This window comes from Scyliorhinus canicula, chromosome 7 (genome assembly GCF_902713615.1).
Source record: "Scyliorhinus canicula chromosome 7, sScyCan1.1, whole genome shotgun sequence".
In the NCBI taxonomy this organism is placed as follows: domain Eukaryota; kingdom Metazoa; phylum Chordata; class Chondrichthyes; order Carcharhiniformes; family Scyliorhinidae; genus Scyliorhinus; species Scyliorhinus canicula.
Window position 1 is genome coordinate 93,353,688 of NC_052152.1, and position 15,037 is coordinate 93,368,724.

Below are 15,037 nucleotides of genomic sequence, written 5' to 3' on the forward strand. Positions count from 1 at the left end.
ATTTTGCCCCCGCAACAGTGAAGGAGCGATGATATATTTCCAAGTCAGGGTGGTGAATGATTTAGAGGGGAACATCCAGGTGGTGTGGTTCCCAGGTATCTGCTGCTCTTGTCCTTTGAGATGGTAGTGGTCGAGGTTTGGAAGGTGTTGTCGAAGGAACCTTGGTGAGTTACTGCAGTGGATCTTGTAGATGGTACTCACGACTGCCACTGTTTGTTGGTGGTGGAGGATTTGAATGTTTGAAAGGCGGAACAGTCAAGCGGGCTGCTTTGGCCTGGATGGTGTCAACCTTCTGTTAGAGCTGCACTCATCCAGGCAAGTGGAGGGTATTTCAATACACTCCTGACTGCCTTGTAGATGGACTTTTTGTGGGGGTCGGGAGGTGTGTTACTAACGGTACGATTCCTAGCCTTTGCCCTGTCCTGTTAGCCATAGTATTAATATGGCTAGTCCAGTTCAGTTTTTGATCAATGGTAACCCCCCCCAACAGATGGTGATTGTGGGGGATTCAGCGATGGTAATACCATTGAATCATTGAATGTCAAGGGGCGTTGGTTAGATCCTCTTTTGTAGATGATCATTGCCTAGCACTTGTGTGGCATGAATGTAACTTGCCACTTGTTAGCCTGAGCCTGGATATTGTCCCAGGTACCATGATGTCACCCAAAGAAATCCCTAGTGTAGGAGGCCATCAGCCCATCAAGTGCACAAACATTCTGAAAGAGCACCCTACCTAGGCCCATTCTCATACCCTATCTGTATACCCCACCTAACCTATGCATCTTTGGACTGTGGGATGAAACCCATGCAAACACTGGGAAAACGTACAAACTCCAGTCATCTAAGGCCGAAATCAAACTCTGGTCCCAGGCACTGAGGTTGCTATGCTAACCACTGTGCCACCATGCTGCCCAATCTCTACTCTGGGAATTCTTCCTCAAACCTTCCATACACAACAAAGCCACGGAGATTAATTCAACCCAATCATTATCTCGCTATTTGAATGGCCCAAATGCAATCATTTCATGTATCCATCTACCTGCCGAAGCTCAATCAGAATCTCACAATCCAATACCAAGCTTGATTAAAACAAGAAAAACTGGCCTTGATGCTGTTATTTTCTCCCAGCTCTACCTATATCTGGGCTTGGGATTCCATTAATATGATTATCCTTTCACTCGTGCAGCAGTCTTATGTTTTTAAAACCCTTGAGGTCAATAAATCACTTGCTTAATAAAGGGTCAGACCAGTTTTCCATCATCCCTTTGGCTGCTTTTATCCAGCGCATGTTGCAAGAAGGAATAACAATTGAAATGTGTAATCAATCATTATATTTATTTATCTTAATTTTTGTTAGCAAAAAAAACCCAATGTAGAGATGTCTCAGGATTCTTTGTGGGAAGGAGGGAAAAGGGCAGTTAATGCAGCTCATGCGCTTGCATGGGAAGGTCTAGGAAGAGTTGGAGATTGGTGAAAGAGTGGAATGGGCTTTGGTGAAGTCAATAATCCCTTTGGAATGAAGAAAGGAGGAAAAGAGAAGAAATTAGGATGATCTGTTGAATTTGAAGGCTAGTGTAAATAGGTGGAGAATCCTACTGTGGTTCTGGGTGGGAAAAGGGAATGTGTAAGAGTAGAATGTGGGATATGGAATATAGATAGAGTCCTGTCAAGCACAGATAAGGTGGATTAAAATCAAAGGTGTTATTTTGTTTGCGTAGAAGAGACAACACTAAGGAATGGAATAATCACAACAAAGCAACATTGTGTGGGTGGGGAGGGAATGGCGTCAAGTTGTGTCAGTGTGCTTATACCAGATACTGGTCGACAGCCTATCACCAACACAACAACAGAGAAGCTGAGGAAAGGAAAAAATTGGAAATGGAGCATGTGGAGGCAAGGGGTGGGGTTTGGCAATTGGAAGCAAAGGTAGAAGTTTTTTTCAGATGGCTGATGCAGCAGAGGTAAGGGATGGGACCTGAGTCAGACTGGAACAATATTCCACATCTGCCATGAAAATGCAATTAAGAGGGCAAGCCCTGTTGGACGTTGCTCTGGAATATCTAAAGCCACATTGTGTCTCTGGGAGGATATCCTCAGCCACAAGAAGTAGGAGTTTCAGGAGAATGCATGTATGGACAAGAGGGAAATATATCTATAGTTTCCACAGCATAATTTATCTCCCTACCTAAAGATGGTTAAACTAGTGGTATTCCAGTAATCGATGATGGGGGAAGAGGGGATGAAGTACATTTCCTACTGAAGTCTGCAGGATGAATGCCTGGAGTCTTGGATCAAACGTCCACCAGCTTTGAAGACATTATCTGGAGCTATTGGAACTGTAGGCTTTGTTGTTTTTTATTCAGTTGGTTGCTTATTGTAGCTCTCCCATTGATAGTGGTTCATCCATGGATTCTTCCACAGGGTACTAGCGGGTTAGCCTGGAGAATATCAGCTGCCAAGGTGGAGTCATGCACCTGTAGACAGAAAGTTAACGTGAAGGATCATTTAGATCTGAAACATTTAATTATTGCTTCTCTCCACAGATGCATGTTGCTTTTATTTAAGATTTCCAGCTTCTGCAGTATGTTGCTTTTATTTTAGTTCCAAGTCAGAATGGCCAGACTTTTGAGGGGAACTTGCAGGTGATGGTGTTTTCATGCATCTGCCGCCTTTGTCCTAAAGGCTGTAGGTTTGGAAGTTTCTGAAAAAGGATGTTTAACGAGTTGCTGCAGTGTTTTTCGTAGTTGATACGTGTGTTATACTAATATAAAGGCACCAATCACACAAAAGGAATTATGCAAATATGTGGGTTCATTTAATTCTACACAATGAACAGATATTCATGGACAGAAAGCTTGAGGCTATCAGAGCTCCACGTCTGTGTTCTTGCTCCAGGCTGAAATCTTATGATATGCATGCCTTAAAGTGGTGGCATCCCATGACACTGAATCAGTGGTGAATTGGGTGATGAAGTCAGCTGATTTACCTTGGATGTTATTGGTTTTCTGAAATGTTATTGGAGCTGCACTTATCCACGCAGGTGAACTACTCTGCGGAATTTCCAGCCGCTGACTTGCCTTTGTAGTCACAATAGTTATATGGCTGAATCAGTTGTTTCTAGGCAACGGTAACCCCAAGAATGTTGATGGTGGAGTTTAAGCGATGGTAATACTGTTGAATGGCAAGACTGTTGAATGGCAAGTGGAGGTTATAATTCTCCTGTGTGGGGTGAATGTTCACTTGCTGTTTTAAGCCCAAGTCTTTGTTATACAGGACTTGTTACATGGGGGCTTCAACATCCAAGACTGCTTTGTTGCCAGTGAATTGTTTTTTTTGTCACCGATGGGATGAGTGTGGAATGATTTTTGGACAAAAGGAATAACAACATTACTACTCAATAGCTGTGGCATCAATTAAACACCAGCTAATCAAGTAATTAGTTTACTGCCCAGGGGACACCAGCATTGTTTAGCAGTCAGCTTGGATCTTAGGGGGCTGAATGTCTCCCTAAATGGGCTATGCACATAGGTGTTAGCAACTGGCACAACCCACGTATTTCAGAAGTGCAAGATTCTTCAACATTGAAATAATCATCTGGAATCACAGAGGGTATGTAAATAACAGTAGGTACAGCTTCATGCTCAATTGTCAGACATTCCTGCAATGATCCTATTACGTACAACAATCAAAGTTGAGGAATATGACCATTATTTTGCTGTACAGGCAACTGGAAGCAAACAACTTTGTGACATGTTGACTGAAAAGTTTCTATTAAAATAGACAGGAATTGATTGTGAAAGGAATAATCTTTTGAAATTGAAGTGCACATAGAGTCAAGGTTTAATATAGATGTATACCACAATGTTTCTTAAAGCTGATTAAAACATAACTGATTAATTACAAAAGGGAACTGTTCATGAGGGACATTGTTGAAGTAATGGAACCTAGACAAGTAACTGATATTGGCGACGACATTTCCCAACTTATGGTTTCTTCTACATACATATACACATAAGCTTGAAGTGATAGCAGAATTCTGAGTCAATTCACCACTTTGTGAAAGACAAATTTCTATACAGAATACAGGTACTTCTGTTTTTTGTATTCTTATTTACTTATATACATACACCTCATATTGTTCAACTAAGCAGATGCTTCTTTCCCAAGAATTGAACTTTTCTGTCAAATGCTGTTGATCGAATGAGGGTGTTGGGTTCATAAAATGGATTCATGGCAAACTAGAGGGAAAGACAAAATATATTAGAATGGAAATCCACAGAATCCCTATCGTGCAGGAGGCCATTCAGCCAATTGTGCCTGCACTGACCCTCCGAAGAACACCCTACTTAGGCCCACTTCCCCAACACCTTCCCCACCACCACCACACCTAACCGTTGGACACTGAAGGGGCAATTTAGCGTGACCACGCCACCCAACCAGCACTCTTTGGGAGGAAACCCCAGCATCAGGAGGAAACTAGAATTTTACAGATTAATAAAACTGTACAGTAATTATACTGCTGAACATATCCAGGATCAGTAATGTTTGGGAATAAATGTAAATGTTGCCACAGGTTTCTAGCCTGTTGGGAGGTGACTGGTGGTGATTTAACCCAAGGGTTATTACACCTCAGGCAGGCAAGGCACAAGACTGAGAAGCCTTTATGAATAACCTCAGGAATTGAACCTATGCTATTGGCCTCGCTCAGCATCACATCAGTTTTCAGCCAACTGAGCTAACCGATCAACTGTTTAGCTATAGTTAGTTATTTAAAATTGATGTATTTCAAACTAAAAATGTGGACAATTATGATTTGTGCAGCATTTGTTCGTATCCCTTGATCCAATGCCATCTAGTAATCATACTGATTTTATGGAAAGACACAATTTTGCTTCCCTGCCCCCCCACTAAGTAATCTCCCAAGAGCTGACAGAGGATCTTCCTTGCCCACCCTCTCAAACATGAGAGTTTAAATTAATATAACATTACACACTGCACGAAGTCTGCATAAGCCCATTGAAATCACACAGGTGCCAGGGTCCCAGGTTCGATTCCCGGCTGGGTCATTGTCTGTGCAGAGTCTGCACGTTCTCCCAGTGGCTGCTTGGGTTTCCTCCCACAGTCCAAAGACGTGCAGGTTAGGTGGATTAGCCAGGCTAAATTGCCCTTAATGTCCAAAAAGGTTAGGTTGGGTTACAGGGATAGGGTGGAGGTGAGGGCTTGGGTGGGTCGGTGCGGACTCGATGGGCCGAATGGCCTCCTTCTGCACTGTATGTTCCATTAGTTAATCTTTACAAATATGTAGACTATGGAAACATTGGTAAGATTACCACAAGTTAGAAAGTATTGCATCCTAATTTTCACCTATTCCAGTAGGAAAACAAGGCTAAAAATGCATTGAATTGTAAAATCGACTTACTTTAATGTACAAATCATAGACATCATTAAAGAAATTTTTTATTCCATCTTCTTGCCGAACATCATGCAACATAATGAATCTCATATGTGAAGTGGAATTAAGGAAGCATAACAAACAGGAAAAAAAAAAATTTCTGTGTAACAAGTAGTTCCATTACATATTTTCAGCAAAGCTGCCATAGTCCACGGAGGAACCAATGAAATAGGCAGAACTAGGAATGATTTCCTGTGATGTGAATTTGAGGAGTTAGGGTTCAAATTAAAACCCAGAACTTCAAAAAGTAGTCGTCTCTGGATTGTTACCTGACCCAACTGAGGATCAAGCAAATTGAACAAATGAATGTGTGGCTTCAAGAATGCTTTAAGAGGTTTTTTGATTCATGGCAGACTGGCACTAGTACTTGGGAAAGAGGGAGGCGTTTTGTTAAAATGGATGCCACTTAAACTGGGCTGGGATCAGCATCCTGGCTAATCATACAAGCAAAGGGCCATGGATTTTAATTATATTCTAATGAAACTTGCAATGAATGCTGTTAGAAACTTCAAGTCACATTATTTCACCCTTTTATCTAGATGAGTGTAACTACAAGGAAGTTTCCACGTTGTAGTAATAGTATAGTTGCTGTATAAAAATGTGAAAATATTCCTCTCAGCATTTCTAATGACCTCCACTGAAATCATTTTGTCCTTGGATGTGAAATCACTTCCGAGCCCATATTCCAACTTTCAATCCTTGTATTATTCTGTTGCAAGAAAAGATGATATTTTTTAAAAAGCCAGTGTGTTCAATATTGTGTCTCCATCAGAGAAACTATGGCAAACCAACTTTCCAATTACACAAGATTAAAATGAGGGGGAACTGGCTGTCAGTGATTCAGGATATAATTGTATTGGCTCTGGATTCTCGTTTAATTTGAAGAAAGACAGATAGAATAAATCTCTCCTTTTTCTAAATGAGGGTTTTATGTGAAATTTGTTACAGAGATTTCATGTTAATGTCACAATGTCGAATACCAGACTAATTGGAGTTTTATTACTCTCCTGCACACTGTTCATGACTTAGAAGAACAATTTCTTCACAAAACTGCTTTTCAAAGCATTACTGTTATTGTTATATCTATTTCACATACTCTAGACATGGTCGGAAAATAATGAAACTTGTGCTTTCTAAAGTTGAAAATCATTGTGTGACTCAATGCTGGACTTTGTAGAATATAATTAAAATACCAATTCAAATTTGACATAAACCTACCACATTTAACTTTTTATCGAGAATGCTACACTCACTATTCTGAAATTCAAAGCCACTTTAATTCTAGAGTGCGACTCTTGCAACATACTGACAAAGTACCTATAAGGCACATGTCAAGCTTCTTCTTGGATCAGGGGAAATATTGGACCTTCTCTGGAGAGTTAACTAATATTAATAACACCAGTCAAAGTAGTGAAAAAGTACAACACATTGTTGAAGAATTCACCACTAGCGGAGGGTAGCCAGTTACTTTCTTCTCTCTCCCCCAATGAGAAATATATTGCTCTTTCATGTACAATTCTGACTAAGCTTACACAATCATATTCAACACATCTGTGTAATGTATCAGTGTACAAAGTACTATGTGAGCAAAAACTAGACACAAAGGCAAGTTTTTCTGTGTGAATTCTCTTCTCCCTGGAGAACAAAGAATTAGAGAAAATTTACTCTCAGAAAAAAGGATATGACCAGCTGTAACAAATGCAGAGACAAACCATTCATTGAACTTATCAACAGTCTTCAGGTACATGTTGTTGGATAACCACATGTTCTCATCTACTAAATCAAGAGCAGCATGAGCTATGAACTGGTTCAAGTGTCGGTGATCATCCTGTTTTGGAGAAGAAAATTTAATAAATTGCAAATAACCAAGAAACCATTTGGGGGAAAAAAAGAAAGAGGCAACTTTCCTTTCCAATTGCTACCCTGAAAAAAATGATTCACTCAAGTGGTTAGCCTGGAAACAATACTTCCCTGTTCTGCCATTAGAGCAAACAAATCACAATTCTAGGTAGCTATAGAAGTATACTGACAAGCCAAAGGGGTGGATGCAGGGGAGAAACAAGAGACTGGCAGAGCCCAAATGTAGGATGAAATAGGGTGCCTTTGGAGATGATGACAAGTGTAGCGATTGCCTGCTTCCACAGAAACAGGTCTGTGCTCGAGAGGATCACTTGGGTTCAAGCAAGGTCACAAGAATTTGAGAACAAGGATCCTGGAAGTTGATTTTCCGGGACACTGGAAGCTAGTTAAGCATGGCATGGACAATAAGATGGGTGTCGGACTTTGAGGGAGAAGACATAGGATGTGGAGTTTTCAATAACTTGAAGTTTGCAAAGGGTGGGATCAGAATAACATTGGAGAAGAGTTAGTTCTGGAGGTGACAAAAGTGTGAATTAGAGCTTTAGAAAGCAAGATTGCCAGAGGTGTATGGGCATAAATGGCAAGATGGAAACACTCAGCCATGACGGTGCAGGGTAGAAATATTTTCCTACGAGTGCATTAAAGTACTATATACTCACTTTGGGTTCCATTTTGCCTGCTGGAAGAAACTCCATTTCAAAAACAGGGTTGTCATGGTGACCAACTACAACAAAATAAAAACTACCAGACATGTCACTGATTTAACCTGTAGAGAAAAATAACATTCATATTAATATTAATGAATCATGTTCCACAAGAACTATTACTTTTTTTGTGACTCAGCAGGAGTTCAAGTTCATATGTCAAGGTGGGAATCAAATTTAAAAAACTACTTTGAAAAAAGGGTTTATATTTTGCTTCTGGGAAAGGTTTATTAATTTCCATGTTTTTAAAAAATAACATTTTCTCTCATTAGATTCCCCTCTGCCATGCATAGTTGATTTCTAGTTCAAAGTGAGCCATCTGTTCCCAAGACTGTCAATAATGGTCTATAACTAATAGCAAGCAATAATTATAGAGCATAACTGACGCAGATTTTCTGTCATGTCGCCCTGACATCTCCAGCCATCTGTTCACTATTTTAAGCTACATTGTGCAGCATCCACATTCTTCAATGTTGCACTGTCTATACCTCAATCTAGGCCATTTAAATATAACAAGAAAAGCAAAGACCTAACTGTTGATCCCTGGGGGGGGGGGGGGGGGGGGGGCTCCACTACACATTGCTCCAGTCAGCAAAATACCTTCCTAAATGTCATTTAGGAATATTCAAGGTCCTAGTCTGCCATCCTGCAGCCAGGTGATGGCAGAATTTTGTGAATCTACTGTGGGCAGCACAGTAGGACAGTAGCACTGTAGCTTCACAGCACCAGGGCCCCAGTTCGATTCCCCGCTGGGTCACCGTCGGTGTGGAGTCTCCACGTTCTCCCAGTGTTTGCATGGGTTTCCTCCAGGTGCTCTGGTTTCCTCCCACAGTCCAAAGACGTGCAGGTTAGGTGGATTGGCCATTATAGACCAAAAAGGTTAGTTATTGGGTTACAGGGATAAGGTGGAAGTGAAGGCTTAAGTGGGGGCGGTGCAGACTTGATGGGCCAAATGGCCTCCTTCTGCACTGTATGTTCTATGTTCAGATCATAGAATTTTAGTGTACCACCCTATTCCAGTAACCCCACCTAACCTATTGCACACTAAGGGGCAATTTAGCATGGCCAATCCACCTAACCTGGACATTTTTGGACTGTGGGAGGAAACCAGAGCACCTGGAGGAAACCCACAGACATGGGGAGAAAGTGCAAACAGACAGAGACTGGAATTGAACCTAGGACCCTGAAACTTTGAGGCAGCAGTGCTAACCACTGTGCCACACAATATATTATCTTGTCATGAAGTAACAGGCAAGCAAGGTCAATGTTTCACCATAAGCAGCTAGCTGCCCTTAGCTAAGGTGTAATGGAGGACAAAGCAATTGGCATCAGTTGTCCAAATTGTTGTGTGCGCACACAGAGGGGGGAGACAAAGAGTGAGAGTGTGCTTCGGTTCATTGTTGAACACGAAGCAGATTTATTCATGCAGAATGGCAAGGTACAGACAGATGTGCAATAGTGATCAACTTATTAACCAGTAGTCAAGCTGGATACAGAAAGGGAAATCTCAGAATAACCCGTGGAAAGCTTCAAGACATGCAACACAAGAAACTGGATCAAAAACAATACTTAAAGAGTTTACATTTGGATGACGAAGGGAGGAATGAGTTGGGAATCCTGTGGCTCAATGTTGGGACCATTCCATTTCAATTCATGTTAGTGATGGATTCAGAAACACTGTAAAGTTGTCAAATTATACAAACGCGATAGGTCAGTGAAATCAGAAAAGGCGACAAATTACACAGCAAATTGGATGAAATGTAGAATCTAACTTCTAGGTGTGTATCAACTGCTGCGTTTCGGTAGAATAAACAAATTACAGTTTCCCCCAATGCGTCAAGATGTCCAAACAGTGAAGAGCCGCAATCGTGAAAGCTAATGGGATGTTGAATGACATGGGCAAAAGTGAGACTACAAGTCAAAGGAAACGATGAACAAACAGCATAGAACCCTGGATAAAATGCCCCTCGAATAGTGCCCATTTCTTATTGCTGAGATATATGAGGACGTTCAAGTGTAGAAAGCCAGCAAGATCTTTGGGGCAAATGGCGCAGCAAGATTCACTGCAAGTCTTCACAAGAAGCCGATATCCCCGTAGATTGAAAATCATGACAGATGATTAATCTCAAATCATTGCTTTCTATAATTTATTTTTAATCTGGGGGGGGGGGGGGGTCGCGGAAGGAATGTTTCAGGTATGTTTTACATTATTTTCAACCTTGCCTACAAGGCTGTCGGCTGGATGGAGACTGCGGAAGATGTTCAAGTTGGCCCGTTGGATGCAGCAGCTGCTTCCCCCTCCCCTATGTTGTCAACGAGAGGGAGGAAGGAGGCTCCCAGAGTGACATTACTCAGTCTGAATTCACAAACGGTCGCTACAGGTGGCGAAGCCATTCGGACGGCTAAAATGGGGTTGTTACATAGTTTTCTCCGCCCGCCTCCTCCAAAATCCGAGGGTTTCATCCAATTGAAAGGGAACTTCGTTTCGTTAACACGGTTAATCCAGGACTGGGTCCCTCACATCCCGAGACCTTGTGTTATCTGTCTGCTCTGTGAAGCCCCATCCCTGCACTCACCGCGTCTCCTCAGCCCGGGCCCACCGCAGCAGCCGACACAACCCGACCTGTGACCGTCCGGAGAAGCCGATTGGACCGCATGCGACAGGAAGGTGCGTCACCTTTTTCTTTTTAACCAATCGGGTTCTCGCTTCCGAAGCTGGGCGTGGTGCTGTTAACGGCTGGTTTGCGCGTGACGCTCCGCTGGTGGGTCGCGGGCGTCGGCTGGTTGCTGGAGTGACGGGAGGAAGCGGTTAGAGACTCGTGGTCGCTCAGCGTCTCGAGTTCAGGTGGGTGGCTACCCGCCCCAGCAAAGGGCAGAACCGTTGTTGAAATGCGCGGCCCCTTTGAAGAAACTCCTGCAGAGAGGCCTTTAAACTTGTCGATGTTACCCCACATCTTCGGGGAGGCTTATGCTGTGTCTGCGACCACGACTAACATCCGGATCCTGCCAACGTTTTTAAATGCGATTAGCGCCAGCTGCACCAGCAAAACCCATGTCCCGCTGTCATACCGGTCATGATAGTGACACAAGCTCTAAATGAAGATGATCTGAAGATGGGCCTTGATTATTGTGCTGTGACTGTTTCCTTAGGCAACTTGTTCCACTGTGGAACTGTTCTTGAAAGGGACACATTTGCAGGGACAGCACGGGGATGATGGGCAGAATGGCCCGCCACGCTGCATCCTTGTAGGAATTGCAGACATTCTGTAGTTTACAAGTTGTGAACGGTGAGGACGTAAATGTTGGTTGGGTGATCCGCTGTTGCCCTCTTAGAAGGAGCAAATTGAATGAGATGTATAAAAAGGGGCATATTTTTAAACAAATTGAGTGAACCTGGATCCAAACGATGGATCAGTATAGTGTACAATGGCTTAACAGTAAAGAACCTCGCATGGATTCATTGAAGATCTATTGTTTAGTGAGACATATGATGGCAAATCTCGCTATAATACAGTAGACTGTCACTGAAGAGGGATAAAGGGTACACAACAGCAAAGTTGGAAGAGCAGAGGGTGCTGGTGGTGTGTAGTGCTGGCTGTAAAAATAAGAAAAGTGAAGATCAAGTTCTTGAAGGCAGGACAGATGTTTTGAAATTGAAATGTGGACGGATTGGAACAAATGGAGATCGGCAAACATTGGATGTGGGTTGGTGTGTGTGGCTATACTCTGATTCAAAGTTTATGTGGAAAGTGGAGGTTGAGAGGCCAGGGTTTTTGAACATGTTCAGTGTTTTCTTGAGGGTTTCATTGGGAGCTGTGGAGAAGGAGGAGCTGTGAAAATATTTCGGAAGTTGAAGTAGGCAACTTTGGCAGTGAACAGAATGTGAGGTTTAAAGTTTGGTTCAGAATTGAGTAGCTTATATGGGTTGCACATTTTTGGGTTCAACTTGAGCAGAACCTGAGGGGTGAGGAACCAGGAGCCATCACATAGAATGTGTGGTAGCCAATGAGGAATATACTATTTTCCCAATATTCTGGTCTACCACTAATCTTGATAGCACTGTACTTCTTTTCCTTCAATTTAATACTATCCTTGAATTGCTTATTCAGTGAGACCTCCGGTGGTGGCCATGGAGTCAGCGGTCGCACATTTGGTGGCTCCTGCTCAAGACGGTATTTTTTTGGTCTTTTACCACCCGAAGGTTAGCACTGGAGCATCACAGTGCCAGGGTCCCAGATTCAATTCCCAGCTTGGGTCAGTTTCTGTGCTGAGTCTGCACATTTTCCCTGGGTCGGTGTGGGTTTCCTTTGGGTGCTCTGGTTTCCTCCCACAAGTCCTGATAGATGTACTTGTTAGGTGAATTGGACATTCTGAATTCTCCCTCGGTGTACCAGAACAGGCGCCAGAGTGCGGCGACTGGGGTATTTTCACAGTAACTTCATTGCAGTGTTAATGTAAGCCTACTTGTGACAATAATAAAGATTATTATTGGTATGTCAAGGGGTCTCTAAAGTACTCCAATCAGTCACTTCTTCCATTTGCTATTTTGTGTCCTCCCGCAAAGTGATTCTGCATCTTGATCCTCTGAACCAAGATCATTATTACCAAAGCTAACCCACCTGTTTCCTTTCTTTCTGTCTGTCTGAAATGTCAAACATTTCTGGTCCTAGTTGTGATCATTTTGTACTTGTATCTCTGTGATTTCAGAATAACATACTCATTTGTTTTTACCTGTGCTATCAATTCATCCACCTTGTTACGAATGCTGCATGCATTCAGATAAAGAGTCTTTAATTTATCTTTTTATGATTTTCCCCTACTCTTGGGTACCTTATTTTCTGGTGCAGTCTTATGTTGTATGTTCTATCGCTTCCTTTCATGCTCTGATTACCATGACATTTACTGCTAACCTTCACATTACCTTGTCCTTCCTCTTGCACTTTCCAAATCTCCCTCAGGGCTCCCCCCACCCACCCCAGCTCCCCCCAGTTAGTTTAAAGCCTCCTCTACAACATATTCACCTGCACATTGGTCCCATCGTGAATCAGGTGAAGGAAGTGCCAATGGTAACTTCCCTTTTTCCCTGAGTACTGATGTCAGTGCCTGTAAAGTGAAATCCATTTTTTTTCCCACGTCATTCTTTGAGCCCCATAGAACTCTCTGCCTTCATTCTTAATAAAATTAAGCTTTTGACTCGCCCATCGTTTGATATTGAACAGACAATCCCGATAGTCATGAAATAGAAGTTTTGGACAGGATTTTAATCATTTCAAAGAGAAAATGTCAAACCATAAGTCTCATTTAATTACTAAAATATATTTTCAACATTGTTTATTTGCTAATGTCGTAGGATTATTTGTAATTAAACAAAAAGTTTATTTGTAACTTAAGAAAATATTGTGGATTTTCTTATAATTTTTGATGCTTACATTTTATACTATTCTTACATAGAACATACATACAGTGTAGAAGGAGGCCATTCGGAGGCCATACAATAAGGAACTTTTTGTTTTAATTTCCTGCAGTGCATAAATGGAATCTAAAATGACTTCTGGTACTTGTGAAGCTATTTCTTCAGAAGAACTTCGGAGGCGACTTTATCAAACATTCAAAAATCGTGGTGTCTTAGATTCCTTAAAGGTATTTATTTATCTTGAACAAAAGGAAAATAAATTTCAGCATATTTCTGTAACAGTGTGTCCTTACAACTTAACTAAATCTTTAAAAATCTGTGGCGAGGCAATTTTTTATATTTCTAGCTGATACGCTATAATGTATTCATATTTCAATATTTAGGTATTCAGTATAAAGTAAGAAATGCAGTACCCACAAATGAAACAAAAAAAGTTTACCGTGGGTACGATTCAACGGAAAAATTTCTAAGTATGGTTTTGGCATGGTTGGCGGGGTGTTTCTTGGCGCCTGCAGTAATGAGATTAACGCCGCTTAGCTGTTTTTTTGGGCCTCAGAGTTTCTCCCTGTCAAGGCCATACTTAGGCAGATTTCCTGCACTGGGGAGGTGAACTCGACAGTGGGACTGGCTCATCATAGATCGTAGAGTCATTTTGAACAGTTGCCTCGATCTCTTTCAGATCACTCCCCCGTTCAGGAATCTTCCCATCCCCCCTCCCTTCAGGATCTTCCCTTCACCCCCCCCACCCTTTTTTTACCCCCTCAAATCCCCTTTTCATGTGCATGGTCCCCCAGGCCCTGACCCCAGCAGTGCCAAACTGGCGGTGCCTAGGTGCCCGAGTGCCAGGGGGAGTGCCGAGGTACTACCCTGCCCTGTCCCCAAACTCCTGGGTGCTTTAATAGCCTGCGAGATCCCCAGGGTGCTTTAATAGCCTGCGAGATCCCCAGGGTGCTTTAATAGCCTGCGAGATCCCCAGAGGTGTCATCATGTCTGTTCCACGCTTGTGGAAGCCAGTGCTAAATGGATCCGGTTGAGACCTCACTGGAGCAGCCGTTGACTCCCGTGCGCTTGGTGCATACGGCGTCTGATTATTTAAATGCGGCTAATAACTCATTTAAATATCATGATCTGGATCACGCCCAGTGAGGGCGTGATCCAGATTACGCCGGATGTAGGGGTCACTTGACTTGTAATTGGCTCATCGCGAAACCTGATTTGGGGCTCTCCCAGGATTCACCTGTTGCGCCAGGCTGTGCACCGGATGCAATACGGTAGCTGAATTACGTCCATATTTCTATAATTTTGTGACCCTATATCGGTTAGTTAGCAAATATCAAGTCCATTGAGCTGCTGCATCGGGTTGACAGTAATTGGTTGTTCAATAACTAATTCTTCAACTTTGCGTACCTATTCCATTAAATTAATCTTTGAATAAGTTTTAAAGATTCTGATATTTGACTTCTGGAAGGTTTCAGATGAAACCCACATTTATTCTGACGGTTTTTGAATAGCCAAGCCAATTAGTACATTGGTTATGAAACATACTTTACATAATACATATTTGACAAGTTCCCATTAATGCTAATTTGCACATCATCCAGTGTCAAA

At 42.3% G+C, this 15,037-nt stretch overlaps 2 protein-coding genes across 11 annotated transcripts in view; one reads left to right on the forward strand and one right to left on the reverse strand.

Moving 5' to 3' along the window:
• Positions 1-1,316: 1,316 nt before the first annotated feature.
• Positions 1,317-10,738, reverse strand: trappc2 (trafficking protein particle complex 2). Of its 6 annotated transcripts, XM_038802483.1 has the most exons (6): positions 10,593-10,738; positions 7,972-8,078; positions 7,136-7,280; positions 5,420-5,505; positions 4,128-4,238; positions 1,317-2,474 (listed from the first exon to the last, which is right to left on the reverse strand). In XM_038802483.1, exons 2-5 carry the CDS (start codon positions 8,062-8,064, stop codon positions 4,140-4,142), a joined length of 423 nt encoding a protein of 140 aa, XP_038658411.1. In that variant the 5' UTR covers positions 8,065-8,078; positions 10,593-10,738; the 3' UTR covers positions 1,317-2,474; positions 4,128-4,139. The 6 variants fall into 6 exon arrangements, with proteins under 6 accessions (XP_038658411.1, XP_038658405.1, XP_038658408.1 ...); XM_038802477.1 differs by lacking the exon at positions 1,317-2,474 and having other exon boundaries at positions 2,794-4,238; XM_038802480.1 differs by lacking the exons at positions 1,317-2,474; positions 10,593-10,738 and adding an exon at positions 10,437-10,573 and having other exon boundaries at positions 2,794-4,238.
• Positions 10,729-15,037, forward strand: part of ofd1 (OFD1 centriole and centriolar satellite protein) — a 180,605-nt gene continuing 176,296 nt past the window's right edge. For 3 of the 5 annotated variants that reach the window (XM_038802471.1, XM_038802467.1, XM_038802470.1), the window contains exons 1-2: positions 10,729-10,861; positions 13,542-13,656. In XM_038802471.1, coding sequence (XP_038658399.1) covers positions 13,549-13,656 — 108 coding nt within the window. In that variant the 5' untranslated portion in view covers positions 10,729-10,861; positions 13,542-13,548. The other 2 variants (XM_038802468.1, XM_038802469.1) reach the window with 2 other exon arrangements.

What these genes read in the sequence shown, in the direction of transcription:
- trappc2 (XM_038802483.1), bottom strand. Translation starts at nt 8,064, where the DNA reads ATGTCTGGTAGTTTTTATTTTGTTGTAGTTGGTCACCATGACAACCCT. An exon ending in TGCATTTGTTACAGCTGGTC is followed by an intron (nt 5,506 to 7,135) that starts ATATCCTTTTTT and finishes ATTCCACTTCAC; the next exon opens with ATATGAGATTCATTATGTTG. An exon ending in TCTATGATTTGTACATTAAA is followed by an intron (nt 4,239 to 5,419) that starts GTAAGTCGATTT and finishes CTTTCCCTCTAG; the next exon opens with TTTGCCATGAATCCATTTTA.